At 37.9% G+C, this 17,323-nt stretch overlaps 1 protein-coding gene across 1 annotated transcript; it reads right to left on the reverse strand.

Annotated features, from left to right (window-relative positions):
* Positions 1 to 9,672: 9,672 nt before the first annotated feature.
* On the reverse strand, positions 9,673 to 11,617 carry LOC118738677 (zinc finger BED domain-containing protein 1-like). The gene is made up of 3 exons (XM_036469589.1): positions 11,487 to 11,617; positions 11,342 to 11,396; positions 9,673 to 11,292 (listed from the first exon to the last, which is right to left on the reverse strand). Exons 2-3 carry the CDS (start codon positions 11,385 to 11,387, stop codon positions 10,334 to 10,336), a joined length of 1,005 nt encoding a protein of 334 aa, XP_036325482.1. The 5' UTR covers positions 11,388 to 11,396; positions 11,487 to 11,617; the 3' UTR covers positions 9,673 to 10,333.
* Positions 11,618 to 17,323: the final 5,706 nt, after the last annotated feature.

The following is a 17,323-nucleotide window of genomic DNA, read 5'->3' on the forward strand; positions in this document are numbered from 1 at the left end:
ACTCCGAGTATTTTGGGGTTATTCACCGTCGGAATTGGTGTGTCATCGACGTGAATCCCCAGCGGTAGCCTGACCTCCTTCGTCCAGGTTGTGAACAGGGTCGCGGAGGATTTCGTAGGGGAGAGGGCTAGACACTTTGCAGTGAAGAAGCGAGAAAGTTCGGAGAGATAGCCGTTTACTTTCGAACACAGGTCATCAATTCCATTCCCAGTCGCCATGATCGAGCAATCGTCGGCATAGGAGACAATCGAGACTCCCTCTGGTGGTTGAGGGAGCTTTGAAATGTAAAAGTTAAACAGTAGCGGGGAAAGGACACCACCCTGAGGAACCCCCTGTTTTATTTTTCGCAGCTTACTCGTTTTGTCTCTATTTGCCGACCACCGTTTGAGCCTCTGTGGGAGAGAGGAGGCCTCTATATCTTCTAGTAGCGTGGAATGGCAGACGGTGTCAAACGCCTTTGACAAGTCCAACGCTACTAGAATCGTTCTCTCACAGGGACGGTTACGGTTAAGGCCACGAGTTATCTGAGTGTTTATGGCGTTAAGTGCTGTTGTTGTACTGTGCACTTTACGGAAACCATGCTGATACTTCGCTGGGGTCAGGTGGTTTGTGAAGTACGGGAGTAGCAAGGCCTCGAGTGTCTTCGCTACCGGGGAAAGGAGTGTAATCGGACGATACGAATCTCCTTTGTTGGCATGTTTCCCCGGTTTGAGCAGTGGGACCACTCTCCCCACCTTCCAGATGTCTGGGATGATGAGAGTGGCCATTGACAAGTTGAGGACCTCCGTTAGGTACGCTACCCCCGCAGGACCCAAATTTTTCAGCATCAGCATACATATTCCGTCGGGACCCATGGCTTTGGAGGCTTTCGCCTTCCCGGTGGCCACCTGAACTTCACCGCAAGTGAAAGCAAGGGGGGCACAAGTTGTTGGCAGTTTGTGCAGCCTTCTGGTCACTCGACGCTTGGCTTTGTCCACCGGAGGATGCAGCATGAACTGCCGGCTAAAATAGCTCGCGCATCGCTCCGGGTCCGACGGGACATGGTCGCCGAAGGAAATTTCGACTCTGTCGTCGTGCTTCGTCGGATTGGACAATGACCTCACGGTTGACCAAAGCTTGCTCACACCAGAGGTGAAGTTACAAGTCTTCAGATGCTCCTCCCACTTCTTCCGCTTATGTACGTTTACAAGTTGCCGAATCTCCGCGTTGAGATCCCTGATACGGGGATCTCCGGGATCGGCCTGACGAAGGCTATCACGCTCATCGGCTAGAACAGCCGCTTCGGCAGGGAAGTTTGGACGTGGGTCCGATATACACCCTGCCGGTATGAAGCGAGCTGCAGCAGCAGTGATAGCCCTGCGGAACTTACGTTCACCGAGATGGACGTCGGTTGGTGTGGGGAGCGCTGCGAAGGTGTTTTCGGTAAACTCCGCGTAACCTTTCCAATCAGCTTTAGAAAAGTTGATATAGGTCCGGTGTTTGGCGGAGGCAAAGTCGGTTGGTTTATCAATCGAGATGACTATGGGTAGATGGTCTGATGCTAGAGTCAGCATAGGTCGCCACGTTATGCTGTTTATCAGACCAGCGCTGACTATTGTGATGTCTGGCGAGCTACTGCAGTTACCCATAATCCTGGTGTGTGCGTCGTCGTTCATTGTGCAGAATGTCGAATCGTCTATCTGCTCAGCCAAGTCTGTTCCCCTACGATCGTTTGACAGGCTTGAGTGCCAAAGATCGTGGTGCGCATTAAAGTCACCTACTACCATACGGTTTTCACCTCTGAGGAGCGCACCTATATCAGGGTGATATCCTGCCGGGCAGCAGGTGACAGGGGGTATGTATATGTTGAATATTTCGAGCTCGACATCGCCTGACCGGATAGCGATGCCCTGACATTCTAGGGTGGTATCCCTGCGGTCGATGTCTGCTTCGATAAAACGATACTGCACGGTGTGGTGCGTGATGAACGCTAATCCACCACCATTATCTCGCTCGCGATCTCGACGGTGCACGTTGTACCCGGCGCAATTCAACAAAGTTGAATTGCTGTGCAACTTCGTCTCTTTTACCGCAGCTATTAATATACCATGCCGACACATGAAGACGGTTATCTCCTCAATCTTGCTCTGTAGCCCGTTACAGTTAAATTGAAGGAGCTTCATGTGGTTCGGAGACGTGTCGTTATGTGGGGTGTAAGTGAAGTGTATGTTCTTGCCGCCGTTGGCTGTGTGCGCTGCTGAGGTGATTGCCGCCCTGTGGTGGTGGTGGGGGGCGTCGCAATTGAAGTCTGCGACCGAGCAGCGCAACACGGGCCCTCGAAGTTCCCCGTCCAATCTCGCGTGGTACGCAGACCTGAGCATGCCCTAAAGTGGCACCAGCCAAGGCAGGTGTTGCACTTGACTGATGTCACATTACGGAATATCCTGGTCTGACATACCGTGCAGATTGTAGGGGGAACCAGGAGTTGTTGGCGGCGGCGTGTGGGTGGTGGTGCGGTTGTGTGTGTTATGTGGTCTGTAGTGGCTGTGGTACGGTCTGTGGTGTTATTATGTTGTTGTGTTGTGGTGACTGTGTGTGGCTGCTGTGTGAGTGTGTGGGGCTGCCCGGGCGGACTATGGTTAGCCGTGGAGGCTGCTCTGTTTGAGCAACAGGGGGCCACGTACGACGTGGTCCACTGTCTGTGTGTCCATAGTCCCGAGCAGACCTTGAGGTGACTCCACCCCTCGCAGGCATAACACTTGACTGAGGTGGAGTTGTGGTGTAATCGTCTTCGGCATACACAGCAGGTGTATGTTTCTGGCCCAGGGTTTGACTCGATGCCAGCCCTGAGTAGGAGAATACGTAGTGAATGTAGCCCTATGGACGGACAACTTCTAAGATACTTCGCCGACCTAAACGTGGTTAGATCGCCGAAACAACAGCCCTTGGTCGGGTGAAACCCGAGTCATTCCGGTACGTAGAACCGGCTGTCGAGTTCCATTGGCTCGTCAACATCGGTTCGATAGCGTAGAATTTTCTTGATGGCACAGTCGCGCTTTTCTTTGCTATCATCAAACAACATTGATAACAAGATATTTTCCGAATGCGCATAATATGAATTATCTTTAATTACTTGATTGACAATTTTGCGTGAACGAGGTTCTAGAAATCGTGACCAACCAATGAACTTGAAAAATAATGCACTACCGTACACGACAGAGCTGTAATACTTGATATTGAAGTACATTGGCACATAACATTTAATTATAAATTCAACCAGAATTCTTAAATTTGCATCTGGATTTTCCGTTGTCACATATAATCGCAATAATCTAGCGGCCTTGGTGAGCCACTGAGAATGTACAATTTTCCCTGGTTTGATGTTAGCCAGATCCACCGGAACCACGCCGCTAGAAATTGCATGGGCCATGTCGTATAAGTACTTCGAATCGGTGGAAAATTCAATTTTTTCTGGAGCAGGGGGCATATTTTGCAACTCAATTTTCTGGAAGCCGTCCACCACCTGAAAATATATAATAATAAAATAATTAATAATGGTTGACAATTATAATAAATGAGTGATAGCAATAACTTACCGGAAGAGTTTCACAAGTTTCGATTTGACGGCTCAGTTTTCCGGTTGCCGATCTTGGTCCAGTGCTGGTTGATTTATCCAAAGCTTCAAACAAATGCCGAAACGGAAGTTCGTTGAAGTGTAGAAGGCAAACGAACCAATGCAATGGTCTTTTTAACAGCAATTCGAATCGTCGTATAATTCCACCGTGTGGGCCAGTGTTTGTTGGCTCACCATCAGTGCATATTCCAATTAATGCATCCAGTGATATATTTTTATCGTTGAAAAAAACCATTTAATTTGGTTGTTTTGTATTCAGCGGTTTCATGTTCCAGTCTTACGTAACCAATCAATTCAGAATTGGGTTCTCTCAAAATAACAAGATGAGGTTCTTTTACCATCCTAGTATGATACTTCTCATCAATTTTATCTATCGTTAAGGTATCATCTTTTCTGCCATCGAATGAAAACGCTAACAAATTGGTATCATCTAACCGTTTGCGAAGCACTTCTTGTCTGCATTTCTCTTTTTCTCTGCGAACTTTCGATTTATCCATGATGAGAGGTTTCCCATGCTTATCTTTAATGTTAAAATCTTGCAAAAGAGCGGTTCCCAATGCTGATGCTACTCTGTTAGGCACGCCAAATCTGTCACATACCAAGGCAAAGTTAAAACAATCGTATCTCTCTGTGTATTGTGAACTTCTATCCATATCTTCTTGAACCGGTGGCGGTGCGTATGTTGAATCATCGGGATCTTGGTATGTTGGCATTGATGACATAGACGTTGCTCCTTGCTCTTCAGTTTCCATCACAAATGCATCCATTGTTAGTCTTCTCTGATTACGTTGATCGTGCATGAACTCTTTGAGGCGTTCGGGAACGCAGCCGCATGCACATGGAGCTGCCTTCAAATCGCATTTACATGTTCCAATGTAAAAAATTGTTTCCAGAGATTTTACATACTCTGTAAATTGTTGGGTGTTGTTTCTTCTCTTGATTTGCTCTTGATACTTGTCAAGCAATTTATTCAATTTATTAAATACACTTTTTTTCAGCATTATTTCCATACCAAGTTTTTCCCAAATTCCAATCAACTTATCTTGTACTTGAATAGTAAATGATTTATGGGAAAACTTTTTTTGTTCTGTTTTAGCACGTTCGCTTAAGTAAAAATAATATCTCAAGATATCCAGATGGGTTGGTAAATTAAGATCAGTTAAATCAGTAGACACACCAAAAACAGTAACATCATGCTTGGGTATATGACTCATTGGGTTTTCGATAGTTGTTGATGTAGTTGCTTCATCTTGCGGTGTAGAGGATGGTGGATTCATTGTAAACTTTTTGATTTGGAATGGTCACTTCACTTATTATTTTTTTGAAATATTTTTTTATCTGAAATTAGCACTTCACACTTTGAGTTCTTCACAACGACTTAATGCATTCACAAAAACTGTTGCGTTATATATGGTCTACGAGACGAGGTAATAAGAATGAAATGGTAATTTCAATTCTACCTGCTGTGTCTTGTGGTGGCTTAAAAAAAAGCAACACAAGCAATTTTACGATCTGCAATTGTGTCACAGTGATACCTTCATTGTTTAAAAGGGTTGCGGTGCATTCCAGTGATACCTTAATTGTTAAAATGGTTGCAAAAAACGCGCATTTCTTAAGAAGGTGCCTTAAAATACCCACAAAAAGGGTTGTAAAAACAACCTTCATTTCTTAAGTAGGTGCTATAAAAAAACTACACAAGTAAGTTTACGACATGCAGCTGTGTCTTAAAAAACGCACACAAGCAATTTTCCGATTTGCAATTGTGTCACAGTGATACCTTCATTTTTTAAAACGGTTGAATAAAAAACCCATACAACTATGTTTACGACATGCAAATGCATCACAGTGATGCCTTGGTTTTAAAAGGGTTGTAAAACGCTAATTTCTAATAATTTTTTTTAATTTCTTTTCTATTACTAAGTTAAATTCATTTTTTCATTTACATATGTTCTGACTAAATAAATTTCTAGAGAAAAATAAACTCCAAAAAGAAAAAACATAGGCATTTCGCTGATTTTTTCATGTAAAGTGCAAAACCGGCGATTTTTTGAAATGTTTGTATGGTGAACCCCCAGGGGGGTTCCAGGGGGTGTGCCACTGGCATCGGTGGGTCGGGCCTCCAAAGTTAGTGGGGGTCGGTCATACATTTGGACTCGATTGGAGCACTCTAAATGGGTCAAAGTGGGATTTTTCAAAATTTGCCCCTACCCAAAAGTTCGACCCAAATTGGGGGACATCAGAATTCGTTTTAGAGGTATGGCTCCTTCGGCAAAGTTTCTTATTTTGATCCCTAGAATATGATTTTCACAGAGCAATGGGCGATTTTTTTGCCTCCCCACAAATCGACCCGGCCTAATACATATGCATACACGCAGCATAGTTTTGTATCGATTCGAAAAATTTGATACCATCAAGCACTTGTACCTCACACGAATCATGCATGCATGTACGTACATACACACGCGGCACACTTTAGTTTTGATACAAAAAACAGTTTCGTTCCCACACAATATGTTGTGTTGTATTGATTCACGTTGATGGTGCATATACGGAACATGCGAATAACGAGATTATTATGTGAGTAACGATTCGGTACTTCGAGTCAGGGGTTGTATTCGTTTCTCAGTAACGAATACATGCGGTTTGCTACAGTTCTAGTGCAATAACGCAAATTTGTGTTATTTCCCATTTGAATGTTAAATAACACAAATTTGCTTTATTTCATTTCTCGTTGAGCAATAAGACCAACTTTTATACATAACAATTTGAGTAATAAAGCAAACTAGTGCACATATGTAGGTAGTCACCCAGTTACATTTGACAAAAAGTAGTACATGAACAAGCTAAATGGACGGATTTGCAAGTATACAATTATGTGCTGGTGGCATTATAACCGTTTAGAAAAAGGAAAAATGATAAAATAACACTAGTTCACTTCTGAAACTGCTTTTTAATGTCCAATTAATGGGAATTATTGTGTATGGTGTTATTGCATGCTGCATCCCACCCATAGTGGAATTTACCAGGTGTCACTGCTTTATTTGAAAATTTGCCTATAAAATGTGACTATAAGGCAGCCGAATGTCAGAAAATAAAGCGAGAAAGCCGTTTTATTACTTCATCTGTTTATTGCGACATGGTTCCATGCAAACATTTTAAGGTTTTCCAGCAATGTTTTTAACAACATATTAAAAAGCATGCAGAAAAAATTCATACAAAAGCGCTATGTCCAATATGCGGAGCAGTTTTTAAAGACGATGCTTTTCCTATATTTTATTAGACTTTTCATAATTAAAAATATTTTGTGAATATTACTTTCTTCATATGAATTATATCACATTTTTTGTTTAATTCAAGGCCTATCAAACAGATTCAGAGCATTTGAGCAAAAACAACATTTGCCTGTATTTTGTTGTTGCTTCTGGTATCGAACGTGCAAAAACTGTTCTGATTTTTTTCTTCTACATCAAAGCGTGCCATGCGAAATACGAATAAGGTAAAAAATTTAAATTGAAAAAATGAAAATTGTTGCAACTTTCTTTCTTAGTAAATTGGTTCGCTTCTCGAAGCATTGATCCACCATCCTGTGCCAGGCCCAGTAATCAGCGGTTGTGCTGCTGAGTTGGGCGAGCTTTCCAAAAGCTGCTATTTAATCGCTGGTTTTGTATGGAAACAACAATTTAGAATTTTTGTGAAAAGAAATGTAAAATATTTGACATTTTCGAGAACAAATAATTTGAAAAAATTCAAATCAGCTGCTATACTAATATCATATATGTAATACTTCTATATTGGTAGTAAGCTAACATCTCAATGTGGAAGCGCATTCCGAAATCAAAGCGAGACAGCCCAGTAGAAATCGGTTGTATGCATTCGTAGTAGTGTAAAGAATGCTTGCTATATGAGTGAATAGTGTGAACAATTCATGCGTAGTCATGAATTTCCACGAATAAATTCAAATTCCAGCGAATTGCAAGCGAATGAACGTTGTCGTTGTGTTAAGTAGACTTCTTGATAAATTTGAAGTGGAATTTTTGTAATATTTTCAGTAGAGCTGCAAAACTATCGATAGTCACAGCAATCGATAGTTTCGATAGTTTGGGGAAAACTATCAATAGTATCGTTTGGAGGTAAAAAACTATCGATAGTCAAATAAAAAATTAACTATCGATAGTATCGTATAAATTTACTCCCAAATTCATAAAAAATAAAGTAGACTGCTTTATAAATCGAAAATTTTTATGAAAATGTCAATTAATAAAGCTCTTTAAGCCTATTTTATTTTCTATGAATAAGGCCATTAGTTGGTAGGTTCCAGATCTTGAGATTGGTTGATGTGGTATACATTTTTGAACTTGTGTGTTCAAATAGCCAACAAATTTAACTATGGTAATATGCGGTTTCTAATACAATTAAAAATAGAAAAACGTTAAATATATGCATATACATATACATATATGTAGCATGGTAAATATTTAGTAAAACAAGGAAAATTTAGTTTTTTACAAACGATATGTTTATGTGTATTATATTCTGTTATTATACATATAATCAACATTTTAAGCAATACAAAAAAAACAATTTGTACACGTAAAAACATTTCATGTTCAATAAAAAAATATATAGGATGAATTTTTGTTATTGAGATCAACGAATAGAAATCATTGCAAATTACACAAGCCAAACAATTTTTCGTGTTGTATATTATGGGAAAATATTGTTTAGATTTTAAATCTGATTTCAAAAATGATGACTTATTATAGGGTCACTATTCATTTCTTTAAAGTTATTAAAATCTCAAGTACTGACTTTTATTTTTTTAAATAAGGAACTTAAAATCAATTTCAATTGTATTGTATTGTATTTTGGATTAGATATTATTCTAACCTATATTCACCAACCGATAGTGTCCGCATATTAGATAATTAAAAAGTGATAAAAGGCGCATATTTGCATACGCTAAGTCTTAAATTCTCAAAATATGAGTTTCCTGAATGTTTTTGAAAGTAGATTTGTAATTTATACATATACTTTCTAAGAACATATTGCTCTAAAAAAATTAACAGAATATCGCCGAAACATAAGATGGTGCAGGGTGTAAGTAGAGTCGAATACAACATACAGGTAGATCTCATATAGTCCTAGAACCCTAAATTTTTTTTTATAAAAAGATTCTTTTTGAACTTGATGTACTCTTCTCTATATAGCGCGACAATACCAACCAATTTTAAAAATCAAATATGTTTTGGAAAAGGGATTTGTAGTCCATTAAAACTGTCTATAAAATATATTGTTTGGAGATTTCATCGGGTAAACCTAAAAAACAACTATTTTGCTTAATCTTTTGTTTTAAGTTTGACCATAGTTTATTACTAAAATTACAATAAGAGTCGTAAAATATAAAAAAATTGCAATTTTAGTAATAAACTATGGTTAAACTTAAAACAAAAGATTAAGCAAAATAGTTGTTTTTTAGGTTTACCCTATGAAAACTCCAAACAATATATTTTTTAGACAGTTTTAATGGACTACAAATCCCTTTTGCAAAACATATTTGATTTGTAAAATTGGTTGGTATTGTCGCGCTATATAGAGAAGAGTACATCAAGTTCAAAAAAATTTTTTTTTATAAAAAAAAATTGAGGGTTCCTGGACTATACGAAATCTACTTGTATGTTGTATTCGACCTTACCTACACCCTGCACTATCTAATATTTTGGAGGTATTTACACTGTCGAATTGTGAAATTATGTATTAAATCCCCTGTCATGGCATGCTACTTTCCTGGGTTACAGGTCCACTGCAGTCACCCATTTGTTTTTGTTTAAAAAGAGAAGCATATCAACATTTTTTGGTTTCAATGATGATCTTTTTTCAGAAACCGTTAAACCGGCCTTGCTAAACAGTCTTTCTGATTCTGTGGACGTAGCTGGGACGCCAAAAAAAGCTCATTGCGCAAGCTTTCACAGCTTGCATTTCGTTTTCGTTGTTCTGTAAAACAAATTGTATTTATTCATATAAATATTGTTGTAACAAAATATTTAGAAAAGCTTGCCTTCCAATATTCCAAGGGATCGCTGTCCTGTGGTGCGTTTGGTCTTTCAAGGTACTGTCGCACAGTTATAATAGCATCTGCTCTGCTTGATTTGACTTTTTCTTCGATTTTTTTGTTAAGAAATTTTAAAAGTGATTGTTGGTGTGGCATACTCGATGATGTTGACGGTTTTGACATATCTGCATTTGTTGACGAATCTCTCAGTAAGGTAACTATTTCATCTTCTAAAAGCTTTGATGCTTGATCAGCATTGGAGTAAGACCTAAACCCCTCCTTTTTAAATCTTGCATCTTAAATCGTCCCTATCCTAGTTACGGTTCGATTTTCATAATGAAATAGCCTAATGCTTAGTCGTTCGATCAAGTAATTGCAAGTATTTAAACCTTCAGCCGTTTTCATCTTCATTTTAAGCTCATTTAAGCTTTGGTACAGACCATGTGAAAGTGGAATTATCAATGAAATACTTACGGAATTGTTTGCCGAAGCCTGAACCGTGGCATCATGAAACAAAGAAAATAGTGCGCACAGGTCTTCTAATATTTCCACTTCGTCGGCAGTAAGTGTTGGTGGAGCTTTTGGCGTAGCAGGCGTTGGAGATTGAATCTCTCGTTAATAAAATCCTTTTTATCATGAGACACTATTCCATCTCGTCGGAACTTCTTGTATTAAACTGTATGGTTTTGGAGTGCATTGTGCAGCTTTGAATTTCTCGTATGCAATTGTACTACTTTTAAAGTACGACACGATACGATATGCTTACACTTCACCAACACGCCTTTTATGTATCCCTTACCCAAAGCGTCTTGTACAATTAAATTAATGGTATGGGCAAAGCATGGAATGTTTCTTTTCTGCAATATCTCGCAAGCTTTCAACATAGATGCAGCATTATCGGTCACTAATGAAGTAACTTTGTGGAGAATAGACCATTCCGACAAAACACTGCGCAACGTATCCGAAATATTTTCTGCCGAATGATTTGTTCCTGACAATAATTTGTTTGTAGACAGCACTGCTACTTGCAACTTACAATTGTCTGATATAAAGTGGCAAGTGACCGTCAAATAGTTTTCGTTGGCCCTCGACGTCCAACAATCCGTTGTGATTGCACAATATTGCGTGCCATTTAAAATAACTTGCAACTTTTTTTTAACGTCGTTGTATGTATTTTTCAATAGTACGTTTTGCAAAGAGGTTCTGCTTGGTAAAACGTAACGAGGATCTAGGCACTCGACAAACTTACGAAATCCGGAATCTTCTACAATGCGGAAAGGTTGAATGTCCGCAGCAATCATCCATATCAAAGCGTCATCAATATTTTTCTTATGTTCAGAATTGTTATCATATTTTGCGTCTCTGGTGAAATATTGGTTAATTTTTTTTGAACAACTTGGTTTTCCTCTTAGGTTGGGATGGGCACGCTTTAAGTGGTCAAACATATTCGACGTGTTTCCACTTGTCCTATATTCTTTGCCACATGACCGACATTTTGCAAATTTTTTCCCCTTCGAATGCGTAAAATATTTCCATACTTCGGAGCCGCCTATCTTGCGCCTTTTAACTGTGGTGGAATCATCGCCGCTGGACAAAATTTCTGCTTCGGGACTGTTCTCCGTGTTACAAGCTGTCAAAATTTATAAATTAGCCGAGTCCACAGGCTAAATGAATCTTACCTTGCGAAGCTTCCGAATTTTCCATTTTCGAGCCAACGGCCAACATCTTATAACCCTGATATAGCAATAAAAGCATTAAGATAAAATAAATTAAAAGTATGTGCATACATATGTACGTATATTTGATAAATTTTTTATTTCTTACACAAGCCAATTCCCAGCGCCAATTCCTTGAATTGAATTTTCTAGATAAATAGGAATGTCACCATTCGATAGTATTTACAACTATCGATAGTGGTGTCAAATTGTAAACTATCGATACTATCGATAGTGCCATCGATAGTTTTGCAGCTCTAATTTTCAGTCTTGTACAAAAATTTTAGTAAACAGACGTGTTGTGCGATACTATTTTCAGCACAAACGGGCTTTTACAAGATATGCATTTGAATATGTAAAAGCTACTTGTTTGTATGTCCCCGTATATTAAAATGTATCAGAAAAGTAGCATTTACATATGGGGATACATATCTTGTAAGAATGCTTTAATACTGTACCATTAATGCATTTTTGTATATTTGAAACATTAATACCGCCATATGCATACAGCAGTAGTACAAGTGCATGATTAAGGTACGTATACGCTCTGAGAAACCACGCGTGTTAAATGGAAATGAAGGCAAGCTCATGCCACCAACAGCGATGTCGTATGCTTAAAATTTCTACAGGGAGTCTAGTACTATTTTTGTCAATGTATTGTGTACTTGAGTGCCGTTTTTGTAAATGTGTCGTGTACATGTTTATTTATAAACGTATGTGTTCCTTTTCTTTCGTACGTGTTTATTGATATATCTGTACTGTAGTGTTTTCGGACGGTACTAGCTCTTACTGCCAATATAGGAGTATTACATATATGACTAATATTACCTGTTCAATGTGCCCTGGTTTAATTGTATTTTTGGAATAAACAAAGTTCTTTTTCCTTCTGTCAGTAAACTGTTTTTGTTTTTACAAATAGTATAAATAAGCAATGGGAAATAAGGCAAAATTTGTTTTATTTCCAACCTTTGTTGGAAATAAAGCAAAACTCAGATTTTGGTATTATTTCCCATTTAATAGTGAAATAAAGCAAATTTTGCGTTATTGCCGTTTGTGTTATTTAGATTTTACTTAAATTTTATTAATAAGTTTTTAAATGTTAACCTTCATTTGCGTTTACCAGCGGTAAACACTTTGAGAGAAAAGCTCAAGCGGCACGCAAGTCTTTGTCGGTTACTTTATTACATATCGTCACTAGACACGAATAAAGGTGCGATCTCAAAAAATGACGGCGAAAAAAGACGCATAAAAAACTTCAGCGTCAAAGACTCTTAACATACTTCGCCGAAGTTTGTCATAAGCATCTTTTTTCGCTGTCAAAACACTACCGCGCCTTTATTCGTGTGTTGTGACGATATCTTCTGTAACCATAGGCTAATTTCCTCCATTTGGCTCATTTATACTCCGTCTTTTGTCCAACATAAGGCCTCATACTCAGCAATCGAAAAGACTCGGAACTGGTGACTGGCCATTCATTCAATCAACCCTATACCTATACAGTTTTCTTCTTTTTTTATACAAAATCTAAGAAAAAATACATCTGAAAAAAGCATGTACTTATCTCCCAAAGCTGGCAAATGGAAATAAGGATTAAAGTTTTAAAACTAATTAATAAAATTAAAGCAAACTATTTATAAAGTTAGCAAAAAATACTGGAAAAAATATTGGAAATACCAATGTTGTAATATTTAAATTTTAGCTACCTAATTTCTTTGGAATAATAACTCTAATATTTTTTCACCGAATGTTTTTAATACTTCAAAGCATCTATTACATTAATGCATTTTCCAATGCAATTATCGTATATTTTATTCTCGATCAAGTTTTGGGTTTTGTTTTAAGGAATTCTTGTTTATTGTCATTGCAAAAGCTAAGCGAACTGGAAACTGAAGTCCGGTAAATTCGAAAGACATATCGAAGGAATCAAAGAGGCCATGTAAATTGTGGTTCCGAAGTTATGGCTGATAAAAAATTCCACGCCTATGAAATGTCCCACACCCCCTTCTACAAACTCCTTTATTTATACATACCTTACTATAAGCACCTACGTACCATAGATATGTCTGCATACCAAATTTCAAGTTTATGTGACTTATGCTTCCGAAGTTATAGCTGAAAAAAAATTGCACGCCTTTGGGATGTGGCCCGCCCTATTTTACAAACTCATGAATATATACCTTACTATAAGCACCTACCACAGATAAGTCTGCATACCACATTTCCAGTTCTTGTGACTTATAGTTCCGAAGTTATAGCTGATAAAAAATTCCACCCATTTGGGATGCGCTAAGCCTTTTACAAACTCATGTAGTAGTATGTATACCTTACTATAAGAACCTACCATACCACTGGCCGAGCAATTTGTGAATTTAACCAGATCCCAACTATTATCGACCTTGATTTCTCTCTGCCTAAGTCAATTTTTACTAATATTCTTAATTTGATACCCTAGCTTAAGCTTGATAGTTAAATAGTCTGTAAGAAATTATGTTTTCATAGACTGATTGATAAATAAATAAATATGTCTGCATCTCAAATTTCAAGTTCTTGTGTCTTACGGTGCCGAAGTTGTAGCTGATTAAATATTTCACGCCCCCTTTTCCAATACCGCCAATCTTTCCCCATGAGTATGAATTTAATTTCGTTTATCTCGACACAAAGTTCCAGTACTCTACCATAAATATTTCAAAAGGTATACAACATGAAAATTTTAGTTAGTATTGGAAGTGCCACGTCCCCTTTTTCAGTACTGCCCATTTTTCCGTATGCCTATAACTTTCCCGGGGTAAAAAAAAATAAGGTGCAAAGTTTATAAGGTTATAAGGTAATAAACAAACAGACATTCACATTTATATAGTTATATATAAATGAGATTCACCTCTGAAAATTTTCTTTCGGCAGCGGCACTACTGTGCGGTAAAATAACTAATGTCTGCATATACTCTGCCAATTTGCTAAACATACACCTTTCCAAAACATTTTTCTGGTCTTCATCAAAAAGTTAACCATCTCAAATCGAACTTAACCACATCACTAATAGAGCTGGGATCGATAGTTTTACAGCTCTATTTCACTCTGAGTTAATACTTTAACATTTATGGTGACATGCAATAATGGCAATGGAATTAATGTCACTGATATTAATACACAATTGAAAAGTGAATTAATGTCAATGGCGTTAATACACAGCAGAGATTGGCAACATCCATATCGGCGCATATCGTGCAGTGCTTGCAAATACAGCCACCGCAAGTGAACGATACTTATAACAGCTCATACTGATATTGACTTCGGCAAACCAGTATTCCGAGTGAACGTGTACGAACCCAGCAACCGACGTATTTGATTGACTGCGGAAAGCATGATACTGCATTTAGTGTTGCCATTTTACCCGTTTTCCGGCTAGATTTAGCCGGTTGCGATAGCAAGCAGCCGGAAAAATTTCGATTTAGCCGGCAGCCAATTTGTTAGCCGTTTTGCAGAAAAAATTAGCCGTTTTTAGCCGATTTTGCTATTTGCCTTGTTTTCTTAAATTTCAAATATGTATATATGTTTCCACTTTTGACTAAGCCACCCAAAATCTGTTAGAAATGGCTACTAGCCTTATCGTGGAGAAAATTTTCATGTCAGGCAGCGTTGTATGAAATTGGGCCGATTTCGCTTATTTTTATTTAAAACGAAGAAGGGATTTTCTTCATAAAATGTTTGTTATAAATGTCTTAATTTTAAGTTTTATTCGAAAACTTAGAAAATAAGAAATTGTTTCACTGTTAAGACACTTAAGATGCGTTTGTGTTTGGATATAGTGCCAACAAACAGGATAAATATTACATGTAGATATTGTCTTCCCAGATAGCGCATATTCAATTCTGCCTAAATTACCAAACATCATTTTTGCCCACTCCCAAAGGTTTAAGGTAAGGGAAAAATTAATATTTTCAAGCACTATGGTCACATATGTATTTTTTTAAACAAACTTTTTTGCTGAGAACTTATTTAAATTCCAAAAACCGAATGCCAACTTGAATTAAAGGAACCAACACTGAAGTGAGTCAAAATGAAAATAAAAGAGCACACATTTCTATGTAAAGCAAAACTCTCTGGGAATCCTACGAGACATCTGCCGGTCATATGACCAGTCATCTAAATGAGAGATCTGCAGTCTTTTGGCATCATATTTTACATCAGAATTGAAGGGATTTCTGAAAAATCTGACCAGTTCTTTTGTGTAACTGTGATTTTGCATCCCTTGTCAACATATGGCCTCGGTTTATGTTAACTTAAGGTCGTTGTTTTACTGCCTTAAAATGGAAGGGAAATTTTTACTGCGTTTTTTATGTGTATTGGTTTCTATTTGCCTAAAGGCCTTGTAGGGAAGACAATAGGTTTGTTCGTCGAAAATCCAGCGAGAATTATCACTCAAAACATCAGATAGTAAGAAAAAATGCTCCCAAATTCTCTCTCATGTAGAGAAACTTGCAATTTTCTGTACGAACGCAAATTTGCAAGTTTTTCTGGGAGCTAGTGTCCACAGTTGCATTTCAAACAAAAGAAATTTTTATACAATTTTTAAAATTCTTTCAGAGGGGCAAAAAATAGGATCTACGTGTACATATCTTGTCCGACCGACTTTCTTCAACATACGTTTCAATTTCTTTGTCGGGTTTACTATATCGACTCTGGTTGAGATTGCATTCCGATTAAGAATACAGTTTTTTTTGCCGGGTACCTTTCAAATCATCAAAACGGGTATTAACTTACGTTTTTCATTTTAAAATCGCTCCAGTTTGTACATTTTTAAATTTAACGAACTTGTTTATTCAAATTATCGTCGACAAAAAATCCCACCATGTGCCACAATCATATGTTTTTCCTAATTGCAAATTCTTGCTGACAAAATTTTTTCCGGCTCGAATTTGTAACTTCTCTCCAAGAAATAGCCTTTTTACTCGTGATTTATTTAAAAAAAAACATGTGAAATTTAGTTGAAACATTTAGCCGTTTTTAGGCGGTTTTATTTGCCAATTTAGCCGGTTCGTCCAAAAAGTTCTGGTTGGCGAAGGCAAGACGCCGCGGTTCATTTGTTGCAGAAGTCGTTTGACTTGTTGCTGAAAGTCTTCTGACTTGGTGCTGAAAGCCATTTTAAGCATGTTTGATGGGTTGCCGAAGCCATGATACCGTATTTCAAAAACAATTCAACGACATTTGCTTGTTTGAAATGAAGCATTGATATGTACATACATACATACATACGTACATTGTAATGAACTGTCTCCGTAGATTTCCGGGCGTATTGGTTTCCTCGAAGCCTTGTTGCTTGGATCCAAATAAAGATCACCACGACTTCACATCCTAGAAGGCAGTTCTCCGAGTTGGTTTAGGGGTTAAGGAGCGAGGCACTCTTCTTAGATTTACCAGCTAGACTTCAGCGTATACGGGTGGGAACTTGCTCCTACTCTGACTTTTTTCTCGGAACCATAAAAAAAAATTAAGCAGAGGTTTACAGGTTACTCATCTGAACCCATGTTAAAAAAAAGTTGAGACCGTAGAGGGTTAATTATCAGAAAAAGAACGTTAACATTATTAAATTTCCAGAACCTATTGAAAACTAAACTGAATAACCATCACGTCACCAGTAGTCGTGTAGGAAGGCTTAAGGTGTTGTTGCACTTCCGTCTCTACCCACCCAACCTGCTAAAAGGAAAAAAAAATAATTGGTTCTTTTAGCCCAAGTCATACCCCTCAATGCCTCAATTCTTTTTAATAATAGGTATTTTTGTATGTTTGTCTGGTTACTTTGGGATTTTGATTTTTTTTGTTTTGTTTTGTATTTCTCTTCCTAATCTTACAGGTTTATGTTAGATGACTGTTCTCAGATAACATTATTGGGTATAACAAAATTCAATTTTCTTGTTTCTTACATTACTAACCTTCGTACCCCAAAAT

The sequence above is a fragment of the Rhagoletis pomonella genome, unplaced genomic scaffold (assembly GCF_013731165.1).
Source record: "Rhagoletis pomonella isolate Grant_MI unplaced genomic scaffold, Rhpom_1.0 Rhpom_scaffold_00005, whole genome shotgun sequence".
NCBI lineage: Eukaryota > Metazoa > Arthropoda > Insecta > Diptera > Tephritidae > Rhagoletis > Rhagoletis pomonella.